General features: G+C 38.8%; 1 protein-coding gene across 11 annotated transcripts in view; it reads right to left on the reverse strand.

Moving 5' to 3' along the window:
• PPFIBP2 (PPFIB scaffold protein 2) overlaps positions 1 to 12,268 on the reverse strand; it is a 139,451-nt gene that overhangs the window by 61,472 nt on the left and 65,711 nt on the right. For all 11 annotated transcript variants that reach the window (XM_087718335.1, XM_087718346.1, XM_087718316.1 and 8 more), the window contains one exon: positions 5,903 to 5,995. In XM_087718335.1, the coding sequence (XP_087574461.1) occupies positions 5,903 to 5,995 (93 nt within the window). The remainder of the gene's footprint in view (positions 1 to 5,902; positions 5,996 to 12,268) is intronic.

Below are 12,268 nucleotides of genomic sequence, written 5' to 3' on the forward strand. Positions count from 1 at the left end.
TAAAAGTCACTACATTGCACATTAAAAATGAACCAACAGAATTTTTAATTAATTAAAAAACAAAGGAAAAATGATCTATTAAAAATTGTCCTGAAGACCATGCAATAATATTTACATTAAACACTCCTTTGAAGGAAAAAGCCTTTGTAGAAACCCTGTTAATATTTTAAGCAGGCTTTGAGCAAGCAAAGTCCTTTCAGCTTTTGCCAATTTTCCCCTTAAAAGCAGAAAAAGCACAAAGCAAAAAACCTTTCAGGAAGCTAACCAATAACCGTTCTTCTTACAAGAAAAGCTCACCTATCAAACAAAGCCTCTCTAACTTACATAACGCAGTACACAAAAGACATGTCCTAGTACTGTCAGTGTGCTAGTTCTCGCCAGTTCAAAGTATACAAGCTTGAACACGAATGGAGAATTTATGCAATGAAATTGCCACAAAAGAGAGAATTATTATTACTGAGAGAGATTTATGGAAAAACATTATTAAGAAATAAATAACTCCATCCTAAAAGAAATTAGGAAATAAATAAATAAATACATACATACAACATACATGCATGCATACATACATACATACATACATACATACATACATACATACCAATCCGTTTAAAGCAACAAAGCCAACATTCTACAACCCCCCCACCTATATCTATATTTATAGAAAAACGGCAGCTCCGATCACGCTTTGCTCGCACAAGCACGAAGCCAAAAGCACCAGCTTGAAGATGACGAGTGTGACCTCGCCAAAACGTCACCAAGATACTGTCAATCTTACACGGAAAAAGACCTGAATACGCCAAGACCTGCATACCTATGAAAATCTACAAAAACAAATATCCTACCTCTATGGGGAGGAAAGCTTCCTGCTGACCAGGACCTACGAAAAACTCGAAGTCCCAAGAGTCACCATCTTATGTTGCCTCACATTCCTGTGCAACTGCCGAGATAAAAATGTAACCCCCACATGCTTCCAACTAAAATTCCATTCAAAAACCTCAGCCACCGAAAGGATCCCCAAAACAACTGAATTAGCCCTAATCAGAAATGAACTCCACAGGAAAAGATTCCTACTAGACCAAACCAACTGGGACCTACTCACTCTTCACCACAAACTCAGCAACAAAATCCACCCAGCACTCTGGGACAAATCTAAACAACTAGTCATCTGGAGAGCCGAAACAGAAACCTCCCACAAGAAACACACCAACAAACTCCACAGACTAGAAAAACAATAGAAGCCCAACCCCCCTTCACAGCAACTCATGAAACGAACAGTACATAACATATCAGACAGGACCCTCACCATAGCAGAAACCAATGTCCTTTCCAAAGGATTCAACTTTGCAGTCGCCCCCAAACTCATCCCCACTGAAAACATCATATGCGGAGTTGAAACTACCCTAACCAATATCAACCCAGATGAAGCCAATAAAATCAGACTTGAAGTCACCAACGTCCTTTGCTCCAGCAAACCACCCAGAAGCAATTTACATAAAGAAGAACAAAAAGCACTCACCAACTTGAGGAAAGACAACAACATAATCATTCTCCCAGCAGACAAAGGTAACACCACTGTGGTGATGAACACATCTGACTACCAAGCCAAACTATCCAACCTACTCCAAGACTCTGCTTACAAACCTCTAAACACAGACTCCACCACCTACCTGGAAAAAACCCCACCAAATCCAAAATAAAAGCCTCTCCCATCAGTGAAGAGATCCAGCAAAGAATCATCCGCAGAGAAAAATCATCCAGATGCCCCAAGCTTTATGGCCTTTCCAAGATACACAAAGAAGGAACACCACTCAGACCCATAGTCAGCTCCATAGACTCACCTCTACAGAATCTCGCCAAAGTTCTTGTCAAACAACTTCAGCCCTACACAGAATCAATCACCTCACACATCCACCTCATAGAAACAATAAAGAAACAAAACCTACAACCCAGCGACCTACTCATGAGCTTCAATGTCATATCCCTCTTCACCCAAGTGCCTATTAAAAAAGCCTTGACAGCTATCCAAAACAAATACAACCCGCCCAAGCACATCCTAGATCTGACCAACCACTGTCTAACCAACACATACTTCATCCACAATGGACAAACAGATAGAAGGAGTACCTATGGGATCACCCCTCTCACTCGTCATCGCAAACCTATACATGAAACATTTTGAAACCAACGCCTTAGATAAATCTGAACACAAACCCAAACTCTGGCTTAGATATATAGATGACACTTTCATAATTTGGCCACATGGGAAAGAAAAACTGGACAACTTCCTCACACAACAGCCTACACCCCAAAATACAATTTACTATGGAAATAGAAGCAAACAACCAACTTCCCTTTCTGGATGTCCTAATCTACAAAAAACCCAATGGCTCCCTAGGACACACCATCTACCGGAAAAAAACACACACCAACCGCTACTTAAACGCACAATCATATCACCACCCTGCACAGATCAACTCCGTAGCCAAGACCCTCATCTCCAGAACCAAATGCCTAGCTGACAAAGACCACATGAAAACTGAATTACACGCCCTTGCAAACGTATTAATTTCCAGCAGATTCAAAAAAACACAATTACCAACCTAATCCAAAGGGAGACACCCCCCCCCCACAAGAACCGAGACATAGAACAGGACAATGGCATCACCCTTCTTCCTTACATCAAAAGCACCACAGATAAAATCAGCAAAATTCTCCACAAACACAATATCAAGACAGCCTTTGGCACTGACCCAAAAATAGGCAACATCTTAAGAAACCCCAAAGAAAATATCCAGCTAGAAAACCAAGGAGTCTATGAAATACCATGCAAAATCTGCCCAGCCACATACATTGGACAAACTAATAGGAGAATAAATGCATGCATCACAGAACACAAGAACACAGTCAAAAAAGAAGAAAAAACTTCCTCCCTTTTCCAGCACCTTAAAGCTACAGGACATGAAATTAATTTTGAAGGAACCAAATTAATCTCCAAAACTGAACATTTTAACAAGAGAATAATTATGGAAGCTACCGAAATAGAGAAACACCCCCACAACATGAATAAACGTGATGATACCTCCCGCCTACCAGACATCTGGAAACTAGCCTTAGTCAACAAACGAGTCCCAGACACAAAAACCGACACAGGACCCAAAAAAACACAGGACCCCATCACCAATCACCCTCACCAAACATCAATTCCATCAACCAATCAAGATCTGACAACACAGCCAACCAATCCGTTTAAAGGAACAAAGCCAATATTCCACACACACCACCTATATTTATAGAAAAACAGCAGCTCGGATCACGCTTTGTTCGCACAAGCACGAAGCCAAAGGCATCAGCCTGAAGATGACGAGTGTGACCTTGCATACATACATACATACATACATACATACATACATACATACATACATACGCACTGCTTTTGTAATCCATCTGAAAATGTGGTTTATAAATATGATTATAATTATCATACGATAAACGGGGACTTGCACAATTCTTTTATCTTCATAAAACAAAATTTGGGATAAATTGACTGAAGAGCTTCATGGATTTGCTATCTCCTTCCTTCTTTTGGACAAGGTTGGTATTAATAAAGGAACTATTGCAGAATGATGACATACTTTTTGTACTTCTGTAATAGTACATGATTATGTACTATTTCCAAAGTAACATAGATTTAAAGAGAAAGTTGTTGACTGTGAATGCCAACAGATACAGATTCTTTTCATATCAGTATCCGCTCAGTTTAGGATTTTTCCCATTAGTATCCTTCAGCCTTCTTTAGCTTTACCTAACCATCACTAAGACAAAATAAAGCCTATCCTCATTGTTATGATACTGACACAACAATGCCTGTACAACTCTAAAATATATTTTGCTTTGTGTCATTTGTGGAAATCCTGCTTTTTGTCTGAAAGAACATGGGCTTTAAAAATTTTCAGTTGCAATCACAATACCATCTTTTTATTACTATGTATTGTACTATATATACAAAAATCCAGTCATTTCACAACCGGTGAGTAAAAATGCTGCAATCGATTTTATGGGAATGAAAATATTTCTAACAAGATCTCTATTAATAATAATTAGATCCATTATAAAATATCTTGCATTAGCTTAATGGTGTAAGCTATTGCAATTGAATCCATTATTACTTGCCACGCAAATGTACTTTTGCAAATAATGTCATATTTCTACATGATGTCCTATTAAGGCAATGCCTCATAAAAGAAGCATTAATGACTTGCACCTGCTTTTCTGAATGCGAAATAGATACTAGAGCAGGAAATAGATATACAGCTCACAAAAATTATTCTAATTACATCATCATCTTCAATTAACTATCATGAACATTTAAAGCCAATGGAAGGATAAATGACCATGGATATGAAAATAATAGGGAGGTAGAGAACAAATTGTGGCTTTGTTTCAAGATTATCTTGTAGCATAGCTTAAGAAGTGCAGTTCTATCATGGAAGATACATTCTCCAAGAGGCATATGCTGACAGAGAGGCCTATTTTGGACTTTGTTGGTCAAAGAACTCTAGGGGAAGCATAAGACACTACCTAGCTCCTGTCTACAACACAGTTCTTTCAGCGGTTCCAAGAAGATTCCATCTCCATTTGCACTCTGATACAGGTGACCCTGAGGGCACAGATAAACCCCAAGTGGTGTCAAGAGCCCCCAGGGAGAGTACTAATGACCAAATGACTTCCGTTTACACTCTTTTCATTTCTTCCCTTTTTTTGCTGTAAGCCACCTAGAGTAGCCCCAGAGCAAGATAGGTGGCAAATAAATTTAACAAACAAACTAACGAGGAAAAACAAATGAAGGAAAACACTTAGCACCCTAATTGTAACTTTTTGTTTGTATGTTTGTGTTTTATACTGTAGTTGCTTGATAAGGCTTATTTCCCTATTTGATAGGAAAAGAAATTAGCATTGACCTCACCTAGGTCACATGTTCTTGGCAGTCATAAAAAGAAGAGGCTCATGTTAATGTGAGACAAGCAAAAAACAGACAACCAAGACATTGCCAAGGAATTCAAGAGACCAGGCATAGTGAAGGATATTGAACTTTTCAATAGATTCCATAAACTATGTTCATAAATCATTCCAGGACTTTATTGAAAGTCAAGACCCAGTAGATGCCTGGATCTGATGGTTTGTGTGTTTGCTTATTTTCCATTACTGCTTTGTACAATGCCACGGGTGTATCTTGGGAAGAATGCTCCCAGGACTGGTATGGGAAACAGCCGTTCATTTCCTAGGGTTGATAACAAACCAACAAGCAATGCAATCATTTTGGTAAATGGACATTCCAGCCAGGTCATTTACTAGTATAGAAGCTTTTAATGTAGGAAATTGATTTTACACAAGGACACAAAAGACTGCACTGATAACAGAACTTACATTGACTTCTACACATGTATGCCTCTTAAAGCTATTTAATTTGCTCTAAAAAGAAGGAAGTGGCTTAATCATTCTACAAGCCTAAACTTATTTCATATGTAGCAGCTGGGTGATTCATCTTCTGTAAAAAGCAGGACATACTGTATCTGAAAATGAATATGAAATTATTTTTGACGCCACCACGACTATTAAATGAATCAATGTACTTCGTATATTTAACAAGAAGTAGCTGCATCTAGCTGATGTTGGCTAATCTTGAAAAAGCAGGAGTGGATCTGGTCAGTACCTGGATGGGGAAAAGTTGGGAAATTCCAGGGTTGGAGGAAATTGCAAAGTTTTTAAAAAGTTCTGGAAAAAGCAGTGATAAATTACTTCAAAATTATTGTCAAGAAAATCCCAGGGCTATATCTCTATAGTTACTAGGAGGAAGACTTTATTATGGCATCATCAATGCAAGGTTATGCAAATTTCATACCTGCAATATGAGAGATTCTTTATCACCTTCCAATCTTGTCAGACGTTCTTGATACGTCTCATTACTGGTAGAAGTATGATGATTCACCTGGGACTGAAAGGAAAAACAAGTTTAGAACACAAATAACAGAAACATAATTATTATATGTAATAAATCTAGTTATTCCATTTTTAATGAATGTAATTATTGTGTAAAGCTAGAGCTTCCCATCCGGAGGGGGGGGGGGAGAGAGAGAGAGAGAAAGTGGTGCAGAAAGGATGCAACAAGCCTTTCTTTGTGTGTGTGTGCGGTTGTTCTATCTTATTCACAGGATATTATATAGCAGTGATGGCAAACTTTTTTGGCATTGAGTGCCCAAACTGGAATATCCATGCATGCCCATGCATGTGCACCCATGCACATGCTGGAGCACCAGAAACCCCAAGTCCACCTGGCCGGCGCACGCATGTCTGTTTTTTCGCTGTTTCTCTGGCCGTTTTCAGGCTGTTTTCCAGTGATCTAGTGCCCGCAAAGACCAGGCGGCTGGTGCACATGTACTGGCCAGAAACCAGAAGAGCAGCTGGCGACAGTGTGCTTGCCCACAGAGAGGGCTCTGTGTGCCACCTCTGGCACGTGTGCCATTGGTTCGCATCATGGCAATATAGGATCCAAATAAGTAAACATCAGACTAGACTAGTCATAGGAAGGAAATGGAGAAAAGCTGCGTGAATACAGTTAAAACAAGCTCAGGTCATTCTTAAGATTTAGCTGTCGATGGAACACCGAAGCCAAAAAATAACTCATGCCTGAACCAGAGGGTTGTTAGTTACATCTTTCAATAAAAAAGATTAACTTGCTTTAAAATAAGCCTGGAATGGGTGGGAACAAAGAATACAAGGTGTGTCCTGGTTAATGAAAGGAAATTTGAATCATCACATTTCTCTATCAAAACACAGGCAAACTTTAAGCAAGATATAGTTATTAGGAATACTTTTGTTATTCTACCTGCTATTATCAACTTAGTTGCCGTGAACAGAGGTAGGAATAATGGTCATTAATTTACAGGTAGTCCTTGAGCCCAAAATTTCAGTTGCTAAGTGGGGCATCTGTTAAGTGAGTTTTGCCCCATTTTACGACTTTTGTTGCCACAGTTGTTAACTAAATCACTCACTTGTCAAATTAGTAACCCATTTGGTAAAGTGAATCTGGATTCCCCATTGACTTTGCTTGTCAGAAAGTTGCCAAAGGGGATCACATGATCCCAGGACACTGCAACCGTCATAAGTATGAGTGAGTTGCCAGGCATCTGAATTTTGATCACATGGGAATGTTGTAATGGTTGTAAGTGTTACAAGCCGCTTTTTTCAGGGATGTTGCAACTGTAATAAAAAACATCTCCAGTTCCTGATCTATTTTATAGCTGTCATATGAATAGTGACTTCTTCCAGAACAAAACAGAATTCGTAAAGAAATCCTTAATTAAAGTTCCTGAATGAAGCAAATTATGTGTGTACAAGTAGTCACTATATCTAAGTTCCTCCATGACATTCTGAAATTATACTTGCACAAGAAAACTTCAGTTCCATGGAAAAAGCCCATCTTACTCTAGCATTTTATTTTACACATTGGCCTCTGAGATGGTCCCAAACACAAGACATCCTCTTCTCCCAATACTGTTTTCTCTATAGCTGGATGTCTGTACTCTGCAATCTGGTGGTAGTCTTGAATTTCAAGACTAATAGACTTTGAAAGCTCAAACCTCTGTTAATTTATACTGCACCCTTTTAAAGCCATCAGATTTAAAAGATATCATCAGGACCTATGATAATTAATTCCACAGATTTGTTATACAGTACGCTATGTGAAGAAGGACTTTCTTTTTTACTTATCTTAAATCTCCTTCAAATTAGGTTTATTTATTGCATGGTTCTTGATCAAATTTCTTCATGCCCATGTTCCTTCAGTCTCTCTTTTTCCAAACTAAAGGTGTAATTCTTTCCAAACACGATGAGTTGCGGTGGTGCAGTGGTTAGAGTGCAGTACTGTAGGCCAGTGATCCCCAACCCCCGGACCGGTGCCAGGCCGTGGAGTACCTGGCACCGGGCCGCGCAGCGGCCGGGGGCCATGATCGCTGCAGCGGCCGGGGGCCATGGTTTCTTTCTGTATGCAAATTAGGGCTAACTGGCACAAGGGGTGTTACTGGACCGCTGGTGGCACTCTGACGTCACCAGCGGCCCACCGCCCCCCCTGTGTCCAGCGCCGCCCTTCTCATTCCTTTTCAGCGCTTCAGCGCTGGCCGATTCCTGAAAAAAACCTAAGAGCGCCTGCACAGCTACGTAGGGCTAGCGTAGACAGCGCTAGTAGCGTAGCCTTGCGTAGGCGCAGTATGTGCTACGCTATCTACGCTAGCCATACTGAACTGCGCCTGCGCAAGGCTACGCTACTAGCGCTGGTCATCGACGCGCTCAGCGGGCCACGGTAAAATTATCAAAGGCTGACTGGTCCGCGGCGATAAAAAGGTTGGGGACCACTGCTGTAGGCTACTTCTGCTGACTGCCTGCCGTTTGGCAGTTCAAATCCCACCAGGCTCAAGGTTGACTCAGCCTTCCATCCTTCCGAGATCAGTAAAATGAGAACCCAGATTGTTGGGGGAAATATGTTAACTCTGTAAACCACTTAGAGAGGGCTGGAAAGCACTGTGAAGTGGTATTGCTATTGTTATGAACAGAACACTATACAATTTTTCAGATGTTTCCATAGATTTATGTAGTGGTGTTACAATACCACGGGTTGATTTTCAATCGGTTTTTTTTAAAAAAAATCATCCAGTCTTCCCAAGCTTCACAAACAGTATTGGGAACAGGCATGCATCTTGAAAATAGAGTCTATGAAAATTCAAACATCCTACTAAAGAAAAATGCTCTGTAATGTTTTCAACTTCTAATTTCAAGTCAGCTAGAAGCTTGACTACATGTTGAGCTTTATAATAAATCAGAAAAATCCTAATTAGCCAAGCCTAAGAGATTAAAAACCAAATTCTTTATAATGAACAGGCACATGTAGTAACTAGAAAAACAGGTGCATTTTGAATAATGCTGCAATACATTTTCCCTAGCTCATTTTGTTGTGGAAAAAAAAATCATTCTACATTAAGCCATAAATAGATAAAGTATTACAATGCTTCCTACTCTCATTTAAGCTCCAAAATATCCCAGACTGAAACTACATTAGTTAACATCCACATGAGATGAAGTAATCAGGGAGAAAAACATCAGCTCTGCCAAAGCATCAGCTACTACCGGCCTTAATAAAAATAGACAAACATAGTCCAGACAAGTTCATCTATTAAGTAAACAGCTGCTCTGTTTCAGACTTAAAAGTATGCAAGGATCTAATGACAAGATAAAAGATAGAAGCACACCCCAAAGGTATATGTGTGTGGATGAAGCTTGAAGAAAACAGTCATAATTATACAAGAAAAATATCTTATGGCCAATCAACTTAAGATAATTATGAAATTTTTGCAGCATCTGGTTGTTACATGTTCATGTTTTAAAGTTCTGGTAACTGCTTACTGGTTATTAGAGTAGATATATTCTTTGAGCTACACATTGTTCCAAGCTAACTCAAAAACTTTCCCAGAGGATTACAGAGTTACAGGAAGTTCAGAAGAGAGGGAAAACAGCTGGAACTGTCATTCCAGGCTTGAATTGGACCAAGGGTTATATCAGAAGAAAAGGTAGAATGGAGAGATATCATATCAATCCCACTCCAGAGACCTCTATGATTATTTGGAGATCTAGTGGTGTAAGTTTTCTTCGTACATAAAATGCCGAATATCTGCTATACTGTCTATAATATTGGTACATGGAGATTTCAGTCTGAGAGCCATGTCTTCCTCTCTAAGTTGATTAATGGTAAAGTCCTTCAAAGGGCCTCTGAAATATTGAAATATTGAAAGAGAGGAGGAGGGAGGGAGGGAGAGAGAGAGAGCGAGATAGAGAGAGATTTCTAACTTTATGAGATATCTTAGGGGGAGAGAAATGATCATGCTGTGCACTTGATGGCTGAACTTCAGAATCTGAACTAAAATCCACTCAGGGCTGGTCCAACACTAACTATAACATCTCACTGGCTGTTCTCCTTGATAACATCATTCCCACACACTGAAACAGAGCAGGATTTGATGCCTTAGGATATTGCATTCTCAACTCAGAGTATGAAAGAATGAATGAAGTTATTTGAGAATAAAAGAGATTTTCGGACAGTTAAGACAATTTAGAAATGGAAGAACAAAGGAAATAAAAAAGGAGAGTCAACACACACAGCATATGGCAAAAATATACTTGACGCAGAAGTCACTGACTTTAAAAAAAGTTGCTGTAGGAGATGACCAGGCTGAGCCCAAGGGAGTGGTCAAATATGTCATCAGTCATGAGTCCCTTCACGCTCACAAGACATCTAAGTCCAACCCATCTTGATTTCCTGTGACTGTTATCTACCACCAATTTGCTTAGGCTGTTAATAACTCAGATTCTTGTAGAGAGCTTAAGCTTAAGCTTGCAATAAATAGGGGGCGTGCATAAGTGCAACAGTGTGCCCACCGTCCCTGTCTTACTGTACCCATTTATCTGCATCTACTTCCTTGGTTCATGTTTATGTTCATACCTATACCTGTTACCTTGTATATGTTTGACAAACAAACAAACAAACAAATAAAAAATCTTTATACCCATTTGAATTGCCTGGTTCTCCTGATTTCCCTGGCGTTTCAATCACTGACTATGGTAATAATAAATGATGATGGGAAATGGAATATACACAGTAACTGATTTGATAATACACTAATAACCTTGTTCACAAGTATATACAAAACTCATGATCAGGAAGGAACCTTCCAAAATGTTCTATTAATTGGGCTACCCTAGAACCTAATGCTTTGGCATACAATGGAGCAATTTCACATAGCTATTTTTTAAAAATGTGTTCAATTAATTAACTGTCCGCTACTCCTTCAAAAACTTTAGATTTCTGCTTCTGTTAAAAATGAAAAGCTCAATATGCCAGACAGCACCATAGGTCAAAAATAAATTTTATATATATTTTAAAAAAAACCTGACAAAAAAAGTCCAGTACATGATTAAGGAAAAAAATGTCTTTTTCAGATAGGATGAGGAATATTGCATAGGAGTTCTAATTTCCAATCAACAGTTCTTCCAAATCGGGTCAGAGATTGTGAAAAAAGAAGCAAGATCGCAGGAGACGGAAAAGAATTATATATATACACACACCAACATACCAATATTGTTTATTAATACACTAGTTACCACAGTCAGTGATTGTTTTCATTATTGTGTTTGTTTGCCATTAACACATTACGCTTTAATGCTATGTGGTTCTTTTGGTTTACTGTTTTTGCTATTGTTTTTCTGTTGTATGCTGCCCAGAATCACACTGTTGGATTTGGGTGGCCCTCTTAGTCCATACAATAAAATAATAAAATAAATTTAAAAAAATCTCTTTGTCTCACAGATTTCCTTTCGGCTGGTTTTATAGATGACAGCACTTTTTCTTGCAAACCACTATGTTATTTTTCAATTTACCATCCCTTTCTTGTTCTCACTTGATTCATTCTTGCTTAATTCTCTTACAATCAATTCATTTGCTTTTCAGTTCCTCTTTCCCCACCCTTCCTCTGACTCCTTATTATACTTCATTACTTCATGTTAACACAATACAATTTCAATTCTGCTAGACTTTACTTAGCCCTTCTCCTTCATTCACCCCTGCTGAATCGTTACTTAATTAACTTTTTTTCCTGCCTTATTGTGTGGATTATTTATGTATTAGATTTATATCTATCTTTCTTTCTCTTTTTATTTCCATAAAAGAATCGTGTGACATGGATTGGGCTGAGTGAAACTAATTTTTAGTATTTTTTTAAATTTGATATGCCCTTCAATCTAAGTTCTTATGCCCTTCAATCTTATCAGTCAGAATGCATTGAGAGAATGGCTGGCTCAAATCCACCTAGTGAACTTCCACAAGTGAGGGTGGACTAGAACTTGGGTCTCCTTGCTCCTAGTCCAATATGTTGTCCATTCCATCACACAAACTCTTAAAAATGAGAATGGTTTTTCTTACTTTTCTTTTTATCTTGGAAGCAATATTCTCCTAGATTACAGTCAGAACCTATTGATAGGGGTATATATTAGGGTAGTAGGAAGTGTCATTAGAGAAATCAAGAACAGGGTAGGTAGAAGTTGTTGATGTTCAGTCAAATTATACTGGCAAAGGATTACTGAGGATTAAAGAGAAAAGTAAAATCTTACACTTTAGGCAAGAAAAACCAAAAGTACACATGTAGACTGGGTGAAACCAGGCTAA

This window comes from Thamnophis sirtalis, unplaced genomic scaffold (genome assembly GCF_051295495.1).
Source record: "Thamnophis sirtalis isolate CommonGarterSnake01/CBP01778 unplaced genomic scaffold, rThaSir2_p1.2 scaffold_1, whole genome shotgun sequence".
Taxonomy (NCBI): domain Eukaryota; kingdom Metazoa; phylum Chordata; class Lepidosauria; order Squamata; family Natricidae; genus Thamnophis; species Thamnophis sirtalis.